Source organism: Chlamydotis macqueenii, chromosome 1 (assembly GCF_036417535.1).
Source record: "Chlamydotis macqueenii isolate bChlMac1 chromosome 1, bChlMac1.mat, whole genome shotgun sequence".
Classification (NCBI taxonomy): Eukaryota; Metazoa; Chordata; class Aves; order Otidiformes; family Otididae; genus Chlamydotis; species Chlamydotis macqueenii.
Genome location: NC_141556.1, coordinates 149,394,630 through 149,413,630, shown reverse-complemented (window position 1 = coordinate 149,413,630; position 19,001 = coordinate 149,394,630). Strand labels below are relative to the sequence as shown.

General features: G+C 41.2%; 1 protein-coding gene across 1 annotated transcript in view; it reads right to left on the bottom strand.

Annotated features, from left to right (window-relative positions):
• Positions 1–19,001, bottom strand: part of LOC104483759 (pinopsin) — a 92,013-nt gene that overhangs the window by 52,215 nt on the left and 20,797 nt on the right. Inside the window, exon 2 of the mRNA XM_086740973.1 lies at positions 11,784–12,109. Coding sequence (XP_086597099.1) covers positions 11,784–12,109 — 326 coding nt within the window. The remainder of the gene's footprint in view (positions 1–11,783; positions 12,110–19,001) is intronic.

Genomic DNA, 19,001 nt, shown 5'->3' with positions numbered 1-19,001 from the left:
CATCCATCCTCCTTAACTGTTGGCGTGCTTGGCTCCCCAGCAAGATTTGCCTCAGTGCTATCACCTAAGACGATGCCTTCAGCCACTATGTGAAAGACAGAAGGCACCAGTGACAGCTCCCAGTAGGTGGCACGGACAAGGCTGCACCAGGTTTGGCTCCATCCTTTCTGTACAGTCCTCCATCTTCTGCCACAGACTTGCACTCATCAACACCTCTGCAATACAGATCTGGGCATAGTATATCAACTCTCAGCTCCCCACTGTAAGAGCTCACAACTCTGTAGAGCTGGAAAGCAGCCTTCATGTCATTTCAGACACGTTGCTTTGTGAAAAAAAAAAAAAGAAAATATGAAGTACCACATTTGAGGGTCACAGGGACACTACGTAAGGTCCAGAGGATGCTCAAGGCCAAACACTGTGTAGTATGGACATAGGCAGCTTGTGCTGTTTGCTTCAACACCAAGGAAGTTCCCTGACCATGTAAAAACACATCAGCATTGAATATGTAGAGTTATCTGCATGCACACTCCTCCATGCAGAGTCCACACAAGCAGAAAAAAATAAAAACTTGTTCTGCTTTTAGAGTGTGTACAATTTGAAAGAGTGATCTGTCCACTTCACATAAATGTGAAGTATTGAAGTCTATACTGTGAGGAAAACACAACTTTGCATCACTACCAAAATGATGTACTTAATTCTCATATTTGCTTACTGGATCAGGGAAAGGCTGTGAATGTTGTTTACTTGGACTTTAGTAAAGCCTTTGACAACATTTGCCACAGCATTCTCCTGAAGAAACTGGCTGCTCGTGGCTTGGACAGGCGTACGCTTCTCTGGGTAAAAAACTATCTGGATGGTGAGGCCCAAAGAACGGTGGTGAATGGAGTTAAATCCAGTTAGCGGTCAGTCACAAGTGGTGTTCACCAGGGCTCGGTACTGGGGCCATTCTTGTTTAATAATTTCTTTATAAATCATCTGGATGAGGGGACTGAGTGCACCCTCAGCAAGTTTGCAGATGACACCAAGTTCGGCAGGAGTGTTGATCTGCTGGAGAATAGAAAGTCTCTGCAGAGGGATCTGGACAGGCTGGATCAACGGGCCGAGACCGATATGAGGTTCAATAATACTGAGTATCAGGTCCTGGACTGGGGTCACAACAACCCCATGCAACGCTACAGGCTTGGGGAACAGTGTCTGGAAAGCTGCCCAGCAGAAAAGGACCTGGGGGTATTGGTCAACAGCCAGCTGAACATGAGCCAGCAGTGTGCCCAAATGCCCAAGAGGGCCAATAGCATCCTGGCTTGTATCAGCAGGCTTGTCCAGCAGGACTGGGGAAGCGATCACTCCCCTGTACTCAGCACTGGTGAAGCCGCACCTCAAATACTGTGTTCAGTTTTGGGCCCCTCAGTACAAGATGGACATTGAGGTGCTGGAGCGTGTCCAAAGAAGAGCAATGAAGCTGGTGAAAGGTCTGGAGAACAAGTCTTATGCAGAGTGGCTGAGGGAACTGGAGTTGTTTAGTCTGGAGAAAAGGAGACTCAGGGGAGACATTATCGCTCTCTACAACTACCTGAAAGGAGTTTGTGGTGAGGTGGGTGTTGGTCTCTTCTTCCAAGTAAGTAGTGATAGGATGAGAGGAAATGGCCTCAAGTTGCACTAGGGGAGGTTTAGCTTGGATATTGGGAAAAATTTCTTCAACAAAAGGGTTGTCAAGCACTGGGAACAGGCTGCCCAGGGAGGTGGTGGAGTCACGATCCCTGGAGGTATTTAAAAGATGTGTAGATGTGGCACTCAGGAACATGGTTTAGTGGGACTTGGCGGTTTAGTGGTCGGTTAATGGTTGGTCTCAGTGATCTTAAGGGTCTTTTCCAAACTAAATGATTCCACTGAAAATAAATGTACGTTTCATAGAGGAAGCATACACATACCATTTCAGTCTAACTCTATAGCAGGGTATAATAGTCACCATGACAAACTAAAGGATACGGTAGATGATAAAATATTAGAATATGAGTAGCAGTTCAGCAAAATGAGCATTTATTACAGGTAGGTTATGCCACCTTAGCTTTAGTCAGGTTAAGCTGAAGTTATACTATCAGAAAACATTGGAGATGTAAGACAGAGATGAACTGGGCTGACTTGTCTTTTGTTTGTGGAAGGAACAGATTTAGTGCCAAGTAGCTAGAAAATCTAAATTTAATCTTATTTTAATTATGGTATCAATTATGATCGATCTAATAACTTTATATAGTTTAATATATGCATATTATTAAAATAATAAAAGCCTGACAGCTCAATTGCATTCCTCTGGCTATAAACCTTGAATCCATGTTTATGCAGATATGCAAGTTATTCAGCTGCACTACCCAAATAATCCTACCTAGCTAGTAGGATTAGAAGCTAATGAAACAATGGATTAGAAACTTTGAAACAATGTTTGCTCTAGATTTTATGTATTTACCTTTCTTCTTTTGTATGCTTTTGATTTTCATTCTGTGAGCACATAATAATCATTTGCATCCATTTCGTATCTCTGTAGTATGTGAATTTGTTATGTCATACAGGCATGCTATCATTCTTCACTACATGATTAAATCCTCAGGTAAAATTCTTTCCCTATATTCCTACCTCAGGCACTATATATTGAGCTCTCAGATTTTCAGCAGATTTTCAGGAAGGGGGACTAAAACAAGGAACTAATGAACGGTAATAGCTATTGCAAACACTCATGGCCAAATCCTGGAGTTGCAAATAACACAGGACTAACGTGGAGGTGGAATAAGGGTGGAAAAATCAAAGCAAACATTATTGTTAACCCTCTTTGCTCCACCAGGAAAAAAACAGAACTATATTTTAGACTGTGACCGAAGGCTTTGCTATATACATTATGGTTCATGTGCAGTGAACCAAGGCCCTCTGCTTTGAACTTCCACCTGGACAGCACTGGCATAAGGAGGCACACACAATGGCATGGTTAATGTGATATCAAGAGTGTGGTGGTCACCAGAGAAGGAAGCCCTTGGGCATTGCACATTTGCTCTTTTCTCACTACATAGCAGCATCCCTTTGCAGATACACCCTCAGAAGTGTTACTCTGGGGGACAATGCCACAGTGCTACATGTAGGACAACTTATTTTGCTTCAAGTCTTCTGCCAGGGATTCTGTCTGCAGTCACAAGTTGGTCTCCTAGGTGGAGTTAAACTACAGAAGAGTAAGTAAGCATAGCTCATTTCACAGCACTGGAATGTAAGTACACAAAACCACATTCTTTACCCTACAGAACACCCTTCTGTACATTTAACCTTTCCAGTTTTATAACGGGTGAGCAAACAAAAAAAAATCTTACGCTTTTACCTATTGGGAAAAATCTTTACTAAACCATCCCCCAAACTGAGACCTCGTGAGTGCTCGGTATTGATGTATACCATTTGCTGTAAACCAAAAGACTTGTGAAACCACAGCCTATGCTTTATGGACATAATGCATCCAGAGACTAAAGTATCAGATCTTAAATTTCTATTAGCTTGTTATTAAAGATTGTGACAGGCTTATTTCCTCCCTAGTTTATCTAAAGAATGACAAATGGTACACCCAAAGAAATTCTATTTTCTGACCAGCCATTAACTTGATTTACAATTAATTTGTATAGTGCCTGATTTATGCCAAAATTGTATCACTGCTTCTCTGCAAAATGCAAACAATTAATGACTTACACTTATACACGCACAGAAGAAAGAAGATTATAATCTTTTCTCATGCCTGCTTCCCTTTCAGCATGCTCAGACCTCAAGAAATTAAGACTAATCTGGTCACATGTGCTTCAAGTGCTGAGAGAACATACCCATCACCCATGAGCTAGACCTGACGGCAGCTGAAGTCTCTAAACACTTTGAAAGGTATTTTACATTGGATTGACTCATCACACCATCATTCTCCTAAAAGCTGAGATGCTGACATTACAAGCCTTGCAGCTACACACAAACTAAAAATGTTAGCTGTCACCTTTATTCTGCAGAGTTTCACACTGTTTCACATTTCCCCCCACTGTTAGAGAAAAACTGAATTTTGTGCCCTTGGGACAGCCTCCTTCAATAAAAACTGGTATTAATGTAGTGCACAAAACTGAAGTCTTTTTACAATTGGAAGCAGTGAACCCCAAAAATCAATGCTATAGTTACAGTGTCTTCATGATAGCTACATAACAATCTCTCCATCTCCGGGGCAAACCCTAACAGTTATGAAAAAGTACAAGAATAAGTTAGCTCTTTAAAAATTAAGCACGCTTGTAAATCTTCCTCTGAGCTAATCAAAACAACTTTTTTATTTCAGGCTTCCCATTTTAACAATAATAATAATAATCAGCTAACAGAAATAATCAGTGCTTGCTTCATTGTAATATCCTTGAATAGAAATGTAATGATAGAATTGTCTGAAATGTGAAATGCTGCCAACTGAAAATTGCTAATGAAAGTGAAAACAAGTATTTTTAAAGTCCTTATGAAATGAATGCCAAAATTCAGTGTCAAAATGCTACAGATTTTGTTTCAATAGATATGTTATGCTTGTATTTTATATTACGACCTGGCTTTAAATAACAATGACATAATCACAGAAACATTTAACTATCATACTTTTTTTTTTAAATAATTGAAAAATAGGTAATATTTTTTTAAAAAAATAAATGATTGATACACTGTATGCTCTCTTCCAAGATGAAGTGTTTCCTTGTTTTGTTGTAATACAGTTTACTTCTTTTAATGGGACTCACATGTCTGCAGCTCACAAAAGTTGTCTACTTTGGGAAAAACCTCCTTGGATGTGACTTTCTTCCTCTACTCATTATAGAGGGAATGTGGACAAAAAAAAATTAGACTACACAGATACTGAAAATACCTTAAATTCTTACAGTTCTCAATTCCTTCTGTAGAGTAGGAATAGTAGCACCATCTTTAAAAAGCATTGGAAAATCTGTTATATTCACAGCATTTTCAAACTGTCAAAGGAAAAATTTTATGGAAATCTCTTCAGTGAGAGAAGGAAGGAGGAGACCTACGTATGCAAAAAATGGCATCAAGGTAGAAAAAAAAAGGAAGCAATGGGACTCACGGTCTGTGAAAGACAAGAGTCATTACAGAAAAAGAGTTGATATACTAAGAAGTTTATATTTATGTAAGACCATTTGCAGACTGTGAGCAGATTCTAAACAAATTACGTATTCAACAGAATTAATTAACATCTCGTAAAATGGTGAGAGCAATGATTTTTTGCCGTTTTCAAGTATTCCATGATTTTTTTTAATTAATAATTTTCAAAACAGCTGCCCTAGATATTACCTCCCCTACAGGATTCTGAGAAATTTCAACATGGCAGAAGCCAAGAAAACTTGAGAATAACCAGATTTTCAAAGAACTGATCACTGATACATACTATATGCAGCCCATTAGATTTTAGTGCTCCTCTTCTTTGAAACAACAAAAGTCACCTGTTTTGCTTTTCTACTTGAGAAATGATCTAAAAATCCAAAGAAAACATACTAGTATATAGGAATGTCAACTGCTGTCATAATTTAGAGTCCATTCTTCTACCAAAAATCCCAAATCAAACAATAAAACTGCATGTCCTGAGTGCTGTTATCACAGAATGTTCCTGTTATCAGAGAATCAAAAAAGTGACCTACTACCAACTTTGTGTTTTAGCTGTGCAGTGGCTTGCACATGCAGAATTTGGCAAAGGTCAAACAACTGCCCAGTAAAGAGATACTGAATATCTGTGTGCCAGTTCAAGGCTGCACAGAAAACTTGGAAATATTGATTTTGATTGTTTTCTTGATGATGCTGGTTGTAAACTATATGATTACATTACTTTGTAACATTTGATAATCCAGCAGACCCCTTTCATTACATTTTGCTAGGATTTATTCCAATTCTCTCAGCTTAGCATAAGACTTAGATTTCAATTAAGTTCCCATGTCCTCATAATGATGTGGCAGAAAACATTTAGCCATTCATATGCACATTGATTCTCTTTTTGCTGTGAATTATATGTAAGTATTATATCTTTATGGCAAGGTTTAAAAAGAAAAGGCAAACTTATTTATCATTCTTCCTCTATACAAACAGAAGCTAATAGAGAAATTATACATGAAGACCCAAAGAGAAGAAATAAAATTTGTTAACATAGAGTGAAAAAATGACAAGATACAGTTGTCTAATGAGTATAGCTGACTGTCTGAGCATAGATGCAGTCAGAGTCAAACATACTGGAAATTAAGTCAAATCCCAAATGTACTTAGTCACATTTGAAAGAGATGAGCTACAGGAACCAACGGACCAGGTCTACATTACCTTCATCTGAATTACATTTCTTAGGACTTCTTTGTTTCATTAAATAACTAGAAAGATTTTGAACTTTGCGTCTAAGAGAAGACCTATGACATAACTACAAACCTGTTTTTGTTTAGGGCTTTTAGAAAATAGCATTAATGGTACAGAATTGCTTTATGAGTTTTCTCAACATAAGTCATAACTTCAGTGCCATCAAACAAAGTTTCAGAAAATTGAGTTTCTCTATAGATAGACGTATGAAGCACATGAAGGAATGATGGAACAATTATTACTTTTTCCATCCTGCTCTTTGTATTATGTGAGGATAACAGTTTAGATCAGTGAGCATTCTGCCCTAATGTGTTGTCTTCCTAAAAACAATCATTTCCAAATGAGCTAGAGTGATCCTTCTGCTTTATCATCCTTTCCTGACTACTTTAATGAACAATGATGCAATAATTGCTTTTACAGATATTTTAAATTTTTCCAAATTGTAGAGCCATAAAACAGGATTAAAGACTCAGAAGTCATGAAAATCTACATCTCTTCTTTCCTTTTTCTCTCAAACTTTCTTTGCAGGCATGGGAGATTTCCAAACCACCACTATAATTTATATCCAGTGCTCTAAAAAATATACTAGAGTCGAAATCTCACCACAGAGAATTCAAAATTAGTTTCTTCAGGTTTATAATCAAGTCACAATTTCACTCTGGGGCATTACTTCTTAACTAAGAGACCAAAGGACTTTTCCTCCACTAAATTTGGTAATTTGAAGTCTGGAAGAGGAGTAAATGAGAGAGAACTAGGCAGCTCTCTGGAGCATAACCCTGGCTGTCACCATTCCCCTAAAAGGTGACCAGACTCGGAAAGGTTCAGGGGATAGGATAAAAAAAAGGTAATCTGGTTCTCCTATGACACATGGAAGTCAGAAATTATGTGTCCCTTTTCAAAAGAAACAACAAAAGTTGCCGTAAAGGGAAATAGTCAAGTAATTCCACTACCTGAACCTATATTCTGGTGACTAGTTAAACTAGTAGTTTATGAGGAATTAAGCATCAGTAGGTGCACCATGGGGTGGAGGACAAGGCATACTGGTAAGGCCAGCTTCTATCTCATATGGGCTAGTCTTAAAATTTTCATTGAATATTTTTTCTTGGTTATGTGTCAAAAAACAAAGTTAAAGTAGAACTAGGGTAATCACGTGAAAGAACATAATAAATGTTTTCCACCTCTAGTTTTTCCTCACTGATTTCAAGTAAAAAGGAAAAAAAACCCAACACAGTAGTACTATTAGGTCAAGTCACAAGTCCATCTACTCCAGAACTCCATAAGACAGTGTGACCACTTGGCCCTTTGCTTGCTGCAACACACGGTCTGTTGCACTGAGCAAGAACTGCATGATCAGATGTGGATTACACTATGTGTTTAAGTCTTCCTGCTATGCTTACAATCCTTTTCAGAGTTTTCCATGTCCTAGCTACATTCCATAAAGAGCTGCTGAGCTTTGTTCAGGCACAGCTTTTGATGAAAGAAGACTGGCAATGAGATGAACCAGCCAAAAAACAAAACAAAACAAAACCCACAAAAACCAATATGAAAACTTATCTTGAAACAATGTTCCAGGATTCTTCTTGTCCTTGGGCAGGATTTTCATGTACTAGCGGGAGACACGCAGACTGAAGATATTTCTTTTAAAAGTTTTACTAATTTTCATTAAGCTGGTTCATATGAGTTCTCTAGGCTCCTCAGCAGTGGATTTTAATCATATTGTGCCTTCTGCGCTACAGTGATCACAATGCTAATCTCTGTAATTCTCCATTTGGGAGCCCACTTTTCAAAGTGTAAACAACTGACACTGACTTCATCAAGAACATTTTTCCAAAGGGAACACAATGGTAGAGTCATAGAGAAGCATCATAACCCAAACCCTGAAAAAAAAATCTAATTGCATGAGGAGAAATCAACCACTCTTGGTTTCCTTCCCTTGTTCTGTAGAATGTGCATGAATCAAATATATGTGAATAATATTTTGTGAGGGAGAAAACTTTGCTCCTTTCTACTTACACATTAATCAGACACACTATATCTAAAGGAAAACTTAAAGAAGAAACTGAATTTCAGCACCTGCAGGAATGGAAGAACAGATTTCATAAAAACAGGAAACAAGATCAGCATGAGTGAAAATATGGACTCAGAGGGAAGGAAAGTCTAATAAAATATTTCTGTTTCTTTATGTCTTAAAATGTGATGCACTGCCAAGTTCCCTAACAGCTTCTGAAACCACAGGTTTTCTTTGGCTCTCTGTTTTGAGCATTATTTCACTTAGCACCTCTGAAATGCTCTCACTATTCAGAGCTAACATTTCCCTGGGACTTTTTCGACCTGTCCCACCTCTTGGGCCAGGCTGGGCTCAGCTGCTCCAAGCATGTGACACAAGGATGGCAGCAAAGGTCATCTGCAGAACCAAACTCAACCGTCCAGATAAAGCCATTCTGGAAAAAAAAACCCATACCTCTAAAGAAAATAACTCAAGCAATTCCGAAGGGTCTTCAAGCTTGACAAATGGCAAGTGCTCCAAGATAATAGTACAGTCATGTTGTAATACTGTTTAATGGCATTTGCTGTTAACATTATTCATACAGGGATTCTATTGACTTGTAATTCCTTGAAAAGACGATCTTTTATAAAGCCTGCATTACTGAAATCCTTGTGCCTTTCACCATTACAGATTGCAGATGACTTCATAGCATCTATTAATGCCTCGAGTGACAGAATGCTACAGCACCTGACTAAATTTAGAGAAGAAAAAGAGAAAAACAGACCTATAATTACTGTCCCTGCAAAGAGAAAATGCAGGCGCTGTGCCAATTCTTGCATTAACTATCCCAAATCTATTAAGATATTTCTTCCACCTCAATTAATTTACATTGCAGTATTAATAACTGCATAACTTCTGCACTCTCAATTTCAGGGTGCAGTACCATTAACACTACAATGCTCGAACATAAAAACTTCTATATATCTTGCAAAAATATTAGATGTATATTCTATAAAATTTACCAAGCAGCTGAAGCTGAGATAATGCACTTGTTACATTTGCAATACTCCCACATTTCTTCTAATGTATTACACAGAGGGTCATAGAAGGACTTTAATCTACGAGGCCAGAATATTGCAAAGATAATGAATTTTTTTCCCACACCAGAAAGTAACAGTATTACAATGGATGTAGTAACTTCTCTTAACTTTTTTTGTACTACCCTACCTACTCTTTGTAGTTTTATATGAGAACTACCATACTTTCATTTGTGCATTGCTCATCTCCTCCTCCAGTTTGAACGTGACATACTTAGGCATTTCGTAATCTACCATACTTATTACAGAATAGTTAGAGGACCTCAGACTAGAGGGAAAAAAGTCTGTATTTCAGTCACTGTGTCATGATATGGTCTTTGGAAATTTATATATATGTTACAGGAAATTTATAAAATGGAAGATGTCAGGACTATGGTACTGGAGGTATACACATCACAAAAAGCTGAGGACTAATGCATTTTCTGATTGAGATTATTTTTCCTGAAATATAACTTATCAAGGAAATCTTTACAAACAACAGAAAAGCATTAGAAGTTTTGTGTCAAGACTTCATAAATGCTCGGGCAGCTGTTATGACCCTGCATAATAACAACCTTTGAGAAGAGATATGATCTAATCCTCATTGGAGTTCCTTTGGATTTAACAAACATTAGTTCCCTAAGACCTGCCCTCCAACAGATTATGCAAGATTGGATTAAATTCTTTTTCACTTCCACCATTTACAAAATTTCTTGGGGCTGTCTAACCTCAGCATCCCAGAGGCCTCCTGATCACTCTCAAAAGCACATGGAGGATGGAGGAAAGAGAATTGTGAAAAATGCTATTCCTCCTCCCATTTTTTATACTGGACAGTCAAATAATCAATCAACCTAGTCTTCCACTCAATCTACCCAGTCTTCATGTCTAAATACAAAATGGTTATAGATCACACATATCTTTTCTGATATTTTGTTCCCTCGGCATGTTTGCCACAACTTCTGGAGACCTATCGGGCAGGTCAGTGAGATCTACTATGATTTTTAATATAACTTAATTTTTTTTTTTTAAAAAAGGTGAATAAAATAACACAAGTCTACATTTAGAACTAGAAGCTAAAGCACATACTAAAGAAGCTTCATCCATACAAGCATTTTTATGTTGTGGATGATGTCTGTCATCAGGAATGACAGTGAGGGCTGAAGGAAAGAAGAAACAAACATTTACGAAAGTTGTATCTTTTGCATATTAGTAGTATGCAGAAGTAGCACATGTTCCAAGATCCTGCTTCTTTCTTTAAGGTGATGGTAAGGGATACTGCTGCCCAGGGACCATATACGGTCTGCAACTTCACTTTAATGGTTTACAATAAAGATAAATTTTTTCCATATTACTATTTCACAGCATTAAGAGGAGTACTCATGTATGATTCATCAAAGGGATTTTACTAGCCTGCTCAGCACTCAATCAGGAAAAGATTTCCTATTTGGGTTTCAAGTGTTCTGAAGGTTTTGACAAATCATGTAAAAGACATAACCTTAATTCCTTATGACTAACCAAAAGTAAACTACATCCACTTTAATTCTGTACGGGAGCCTCTATTAAGGCATTTACTGCTTTTTTTTTTCCATTTAACACCTTTAGTTAATTCATCTGAACACTTTAGAGAACTGCTTTTTAGAGAACACCTATATACTAACTCCTTTCTCATTATTCATCATGAAATTGTTTCATGATGAAATGTTCCCCAGGAGCATTCAAACTTCACAGCACTACACCCTCTGGCAAGGTATCTTGCAACATTCATTTTGGAATACCTGCAGTACCCCTTAAACCAGTCAGAGGAGTGTCGGCATAGTAGCAGTCATACTAGTAGTGGTGGTAGTAGTATTTAAGGAAACTTTTAAATGTGGCCTAGAATTACAAGGAGAAACTGACCCCTGGGATAATTCTGCAAATTGCAGTAGAATTGCATTACTGTAGAGTTAGGTGTCCACAGATTAAGAAGTAGAAATTATTAAAATGTCACAATCCAAAACCGAGAAGAAATGTTTGCACAGATGTCTTATTTACAGACAGACAAGTGTTGGCTTCATTACAAACACAGCCTTCATCCAGATATGCTGTTTTTCCTAGAACACAGTATTTCCAAACCATAAAGTCAGTATCTATATGGATGTTACCTGATTGCTCTGACTGGAGGTTCAGGAGTATGAAAACGCTTGGTGAACATCTCCTGCCCCTTCCTTGAGGCTTCTGTGGTCTTTTTAATTTCATTCTGCTTTGTTGTTTTGCTCTCTATCATCGGTGCTTCCAAACTCAACAGGAGAGAAATGCAACATCAGTCTCAGAGCAGTCTGCACTATCAATAGCACATAACAGCTTACCTGTTTAACTGCATAAAGGAGGCGGCCGTAGCAGTACATCATGACCATCACAGGAATGACCAAGCAGAATATGAAGAGACAGATGATATAGGATGTGGACTTGGCTGTCTCAGAGGACCAGCGTACCGAACAGCTTGTACCAGCACCTTCTACCCCGTAACTGCTCCAACCGATCAGAGGTGGCACAGTCCAGAGTAGAGAGTAAATCCATGAACCGCCGACTGCCAGCAATGCCTTCCGGTAGTCAGCGTTGCGCTTGTTGCACAGGGTGAGAGTGCTGTAGCGTTCATAGGACAGGACAGCCAGGGAGATCAGAGACACAATGCCTGAAATGAACCAAGCAATTTAAATGCATACTTTCATTATGTTGTGTGGTATCCATTTTAAAATCCAAGAAACAAGATGATTTTCTGGTTATTACACTGTTGGAAGCACCAGTGAAAACTATTTCCACTATTCTCTAAGCTTAAGTCCTCACTGCACCTGGTTGCTCTGTCCACTATGTCAAATTTTGTTTAACTCATATTTATCTTATATTGGAAGAATTTCATACTTGAGAGCTATTCCTCTTCTAGGCAGGTTTTCACATTTAGCTGTTTTGGTATTAGCCAGGGGAAATCCATTTTCTACACAAACTAATACAATGTTGAAAAATTCCCTCATTAAGGAATATTCAATTTTTAACATCCATGAGCATTTTCGAATATTGCATTGACTTTTATACATGCAAAAAGCTTTATATTCAAGATTGGGGGCCCCAAAATGAAAGAAGCTTTTGCACTTCTGTACCATCAGCTAGATAGACTTTCAGTTCTGACTGCTCATACATAGAAACAACAGATAACCCTTGGCATTACTGTGATATGGCAGGTTGTAACTTTATTTACATAGACATCACCTAATCAAGTTAAAAAGTTGTTAACATTTGAGCCCTAGATGTCAGAGACCAGTTACATCTTCCAGTGGAAGATTCAAAAACCGGGGTTGTAAGATATTCCACTGTTTTTCAAGGTTTGAGGTCCCAACCCCCTCTAGAAATCTTGATGGATTTGCATGGCAGGTTCTTAACTATGACTCAATGGAGGGTTTTTTGCTATTTCCTATAGTTTTATTCTCCTTGCAGCTTCCTTACAATTCTTGGTGACAACACTGGATACCACTTCCCAAGACTTATGACAGAAGGAACTTGTTGGAAGAAGTTAAATACCATCTTTTTCCCATGGTTTCCAGGTCCCTTCTTTTGATCCTGTAAGACGCAAAACCTGAGTAGATCTATGTCAGTCTAGCTCTTTTCAGGAATTTTTTTTCTTGATCTTTGCCATTAGTAATAGCCAATTATACAGTACCATTGATATATAACCTGCCAAAATTATCTGGTTTTGAGTGGTACCTTCCAGCAAATCTATTACAAGAAAAGGTGATCTTCAGGGGGATCCACAGTCGCAATCCGTTCTTCTCCATTTAACTGTCAGCTTCTCCTATAGCTCCTTCCCAGGAATAGAGGTGAGTCAGAGACTCCCCTGGGGATAGCACTAGTCTATCCTGTACCTGGGTAAAACACCCCACACACATACCCACACAGGGCACAGTAGGATATCCGCCCAAGGCACAGCATTTTGCTTCTCTTCCCCGTACAACTCAGTCACTCATCTCCTAGTTAGCTGGATGCAGGCGCAGCTGTTCCTGTCATCCTTTGTGCAGAGCTGGGTATGGCAAAGGACCCAGTGGGAGTGCAAGCACTACTTGCTGCAACAGGATGCCTTATTTCTCAGGGGAAGAGAAGGCAAAAAGGTGTGAGGAGAAGGCAACTTTTGATGAAGAAAACATCATTCTTGTTACAAGAGCCTACTAAATTTCTTTCTGTATATTACTGGGAAGTCACACCTAAAAAGTGTGATACACTTACAGTTGTAAAACACAGCTCCACTAAATTCAACTGAATTATACAGTTTAAGAGTCTAACTTAAACCTATTTTAAGGCTAGATTATATTAGAGGCAGTGGAGACTTTCTGATCATCCCTCATCTAATCTGATTTGGTACATAACATAGCTCTTTAAAGCCCCTAGCCATAATTCCTTCATTAAACACATATCTCAATATATGATATTGGAAAAAATAGCACGTTCTGAATATAGACTCTGAACAAAGAATCTACTTCTCTCTTCTCGCTTCCAGCCCAAATTTATTTACCTTAACATTCTCAACATTGCCTCTTTCCATGCTTTTACGTGCTTGACTAAAGACCTTCTTGCTATCAAAAACATTTAGCTCATGTAGGTACCTAAGGCAAAAATCTAAATTTTATATTTGAAACTTAGGCCTCAGTAAGGTGATATAGATCTGCTTCTGCATTTTATATCAGACCATCATGGATTAACAGAAAACAGTCCTGAGAAAAAGAAATCTCTCCCCTCCCAGCTGAGTACTTTACAGCAAGGTTATATTATTCTTGCTCTACCTCAGATGGCAACTGAGGGTACAATGCCCCTATTTTGAAGAGGCAGCAGGTGAGATGTACTTTTGTTGAACATATCCTACAGTCCTGCAGGTGCAGTGTTGCCTAGAAAACCCAAATTGGGTGTTCAAACTTCCCTAGCTCAGGGCCCTTTGCTGCTTTAGCCACTGGGCTCTCAGGTCAGGTCTGTTTGCCAGCTCTGCCCGCTTGTCCCTGTGGCTGTGCTCCTGCCCGGAAGCTTACAGTGTGTATTGTCACGATTTACAGCATGCATTTACACTTCCTTCATTTTTGCCTATTGCCTAATACAAGAAAGATGCTCATCCTTTCTCACACTGGTATTTATGATGGATGGCTTCATGGCCTGGCTCTGAAGATAACTGGTCACGAATGCAGGATTGCTTGCTTTGAGCCAAAGAAAAGTCTTGTCTTTAACTGGCATAGAATTAATGCTCAGCTATTACATTAGGATCATGGCGATGTCAGCAAAGAATAAAGAAAATATTAGCAAGCAAACAAAACCACAAAAGCTTCCTGCAAGTTATAGCAAATCATTTATCTTCTTTATCAGAAGAAGACTGGAGACTTTTAATTACACATATTGGCAGGAGCCATTTCATCTTTACTCACCTTTTATTACCGAGTTCCACTGACATGACACAAACTACATTTTTCTCTGGAGGACAAGAAGTGTGATATATGGAATCCCAAACCACAAAAGTTCAGAATAAAAATCAATATTTATCATTTTGTTTTTGTCACAGTAAGACTTTAAGGTCTATGCTATACATGAACTTTTTAATAGCACTGAAATTAACACCACTCAGCATTCACGTTTAATGCTTTCAAAACACCAGAATCAGACTCACAGAATGGTTTGGGTTAGAAGGGCCCTTTAAAGGTCACCTAGTCCAACCCCCCTGCAAGGAGCAGGGACACCTTCAACTCAATCAGGTTGCTCAGAGCCCCGTCCAACCTGGCCTGGAATGCTTCCAGGGATGAGGCATCCACCACCTCTCTGGGCAACCTGCTCCAGTGTTCTACCACCCTCATTGTAAAAAAAAAATTATTCCTTATATCCAGTCTGAATCTACTCTCTTTTAGTTTGACACTATTAACCCTTCACCTTTTGCAACAGGCCCTGCTAAAAACTCTGCCTCCATCTTTCTTATAAGCCCCCTTTAAATATTGAAAGGCCATAATACGGTGTGCCTGGAGCCTTCTCTTCTCCAGGCTGAACAACCCCAACTCTCTCAGCTTGTCCTCATAGGAGAGGTGCTCCAGCCCTCTTATCATCTTTGTGGCCCTCCTCTGGACTCTCTCCAACAGGTCCCCGTCCTTCTTTATGCTGGGGGCTGCAGAGCTGGATGCAGTACTCCAGGTGGGACCTCATGAGAGCAGAGTAGAGGGGGAGAATCACCTCCCTCAGCCTGCTGGCCACAGGTTTTTTTTTTATGTAGCCCAGGGCAGTAGGCTTTCTGGGCTGTGAACGCACATTGCTAGCTCTCATCCAGCTCTTCATCCACCAGTAGCCCCAGGTCCTTCTTGGCAGGGCTGTTCTCAATCCCTTCATCCTCCAGTCTGTACTGGTATCAGGGGTTGCCCTGATCTTGACCTTGCACTTGGCCTTGTTGATTGTCCAGATCCCCCTGGATGGCATCCCGTCCGTCAGAATCATAGAATCATAGAATCATAGAATCACATGGTTGGATGGGACCTATAAGATCATCTAGTCCAACCGTCTTCCCACTACCATTGCTGCCACAGCTACTAAACCATATCCTGTAGCTTCTCATCAAGCCGCCTCTTGAACACTGCCAGGGACGGAGACTCCACCACCTCCCTGGGCAGGCCGTTCCAGTGCCTTACCACTCTTTGAGAGAAAAAGTTTTTCCTCAAGTCCAATCTAAACCTCCTCTGGTACAACTTGTGGCCATTTCCTCGGGTCCTGCTTGTTGCCTGGGAGAAGAGGCCAAACCCCTGTTCATCACAACCTGCCTTCAGGAAGCTATAGAGTGCAATGAGGTCTCCCCTGAGCCTCCTCTTCTCCAGACTAAACAATCCCAACTCTCTCAGCCGCTCCTCATAAGACTTGTGCTCCAGACCCCTCACCAGCTTTGTTGCCCTTCTCTGGACACGTTCCAGGGCTTCAATGTCTTTCTTGTAGTGAGGGGCCCAAAACTGAACACAATACTCGAGGTGCGGCCTCACCAGTGCCGAATACAGGGGGATGATTACCTCCCTGCTCCTGCTGGCCACACTATTTCTAACGCAGGCCAGGATGCCGTTGGCCCTCTTGGCCACCTGGGCACGCTGTCGGCTCATGTTCAGCTGACCATCAACCAACACCCCCAGGTCCCTTTCCTCTTCACAGTCCTCCAGCCACTCAGCTCCGAGCCTATAGCGCTGCATGGGGTTATTGTGGCCAAAGTGCAGGACCCGACACTTGGCCTTGTTGAACCTCATGCCATTCAGCTCAGCCCAGTGATCCAGGCTATCCAGATCCCTCTGAAGGGCCTCCCTACCCTCAGGCAGATCAACACCGCCACCCAACTTGGTGTCATCTGCAAACTTACTGAGGGTACACTCAATCCCCTCGTCTAGGTCATCAATAAAGATATTGAACAAGATGGGCCCAAGTACCGACCCCTGGGGGACACCACTTGTAACAGGGTGCCAGCTGGACTTGACTCCATTAACCACCACCCGCTGGGCACGGCCCCCTAGCCAATTCTTTATCCAAAGAAGGGTATACCTACCCAGTCCACAGGCAGCCAGTTTCCCTAGGAGAATACTGTGAGAGACCGTGTCAAAGGCCTTGCTGAAGTCCAGGTAGACCACATCAACAGCCTTTCCTTCATCCACCAGTCTGGTCACCCAGTCGTAAAAGGAAATGAGGTTGGTCAAGCATGACCTGCCTTTCGTGAACCCGTGCTGGCTGGGCCTGATCCCCTGGATGCCACTCATATGCCGAGTGATCTCACCCAAGATGATTTGCTCCATAACTTTCCCAGGTACTGAGGTCAGGCTGACAGGCCTGTAGTTCCCCGGATCCTCCTTACGGCCCTTCTTGTAGATGGGAGTCACATCGGCAAGCCTCCAGTCCTCCGGGACCTCCCCAGATAACCAGGACCGCTGGTAGATGGCCGAGAGTGGCTCGGCAATCACCCCCACCAACTCCCTTAGCACCCTAGGATGGAGCCCATCCGGTCCCATGGACTTGTGGCAGTCCAGATGGAGAAGGAGCTCTCTAACTGTCTCCACCTGTACCACAGGGGGTGTACTCGGCCTGGCATCCCAGACTTCCAGATTAGGGCATAAAGTGCCCTGAGGATAACTGATCTGCCTATTAAAGGCAGAAGTAAAGAAGGCGTTGAGGACCTCAGCCTTCTCCTTATCCTCAGTGATCACATTCCCTGCTGCATCAAGTAAAGGGTGTAAATGCTCCTTATTTCTTCTCTTACCACTGATATATTTGTAAAAGGATTTCTTGTTCTCTTTTACTGCAGTGGCCAATCTGAGTTCATGCTGAGCTTTTGCCTTCCTAACTTCCTCCCTGCATACCTTAGAAACTTCTTTGTAATCTCCCCAAGTAGCCTGTCCCTTCTTCCAGAGGACATAGACTCTCTTTTTCTTCCGGAGCCTCAACAATAGTTCCCGGTTCATCCACACCGGTCTTCTTCCCCTACGGCTCGCCTTACAGCATTCAGGAACAGCCTGTTCTTGTGCCTTTAAGATCTCCATCTTGAGGAGCGTCCAGGCTTCCTGGACCCCTTTACCCTTAAGGAGCGACTCCCAAGGGACCCTCGCAACAAGCGTCCTGAACAAGTCAAAGTCCGCCCTCTTGAAGTTCAGGATAGCCGTTCTGCTAGTGATCCTTCTGACATCTCCAAGAATCGAGAACTCTACAATTTCATGGTCGCTCTGCCCAAGACAGTGCCCAACCTTCACGTCTCCCACCAGACCTTCTCTGTTAGTAAAGAGTAGGTCAATCAGGGCACCACCCCTGGTAGGCTCTCGTACCAGCTGCATAAGGAAACTATCTTCCACACCCTCTAGGAACCTTTTGGACTGTTTCCTGTGCGCTGTATGATATTCCCAGCATATATCAGGGAAGTTGAAGTCTCCCACAAGAACGAGTGCTGGCGATTGCGCGACTCGCTCAAGCTGCCCATAGAACGCCTCGTCCTTCTCTTCATCCTGATTAGGCGGTCTATAACAGACCCCCACCACGATGTCACTCCTACAGGCCTTTCCTCTTATCCTTATCCATAGACACTCAACTGTATCATTCCCAACCCCAAGCTCTTCAACGTCAAAACAGTCTTTAATATAAAGGGCCACACCACCACCCTTCCTTCCTCGTCTATCCCTTCTGAAGAGCTTGTAGCCTTCCATCACAGCACTCCAGTCGTGGGAGTGGTCCCACCACGTTTCAGTAATGGCAACCAGGTCATAGTTATCCTGCCGCACAATCACTTCCAGCTCCTCCTGTTTGTTACTCATGCTGCGTGCATTGGTGTACATGCACTTCAGCCGAGACGGCTGCCTCAGCCCCAGATCGAGCACCGTTCCCCTGGGCTCTTCCCTTGAGGGCCTTGTTTTGTCCCCTTCCCCCTTCGTAGCTAGTTTAAAGATCTGTCGATAAGCCCCGCCAGCTCCTGTTTACTGTTTAAGTTTACTTAGTGTGACCTTACACAGTGTACACAAAGTCACAAGATGTGCCCCAACCCTCTGTACCTCAAAACTGCAGCTCCATCC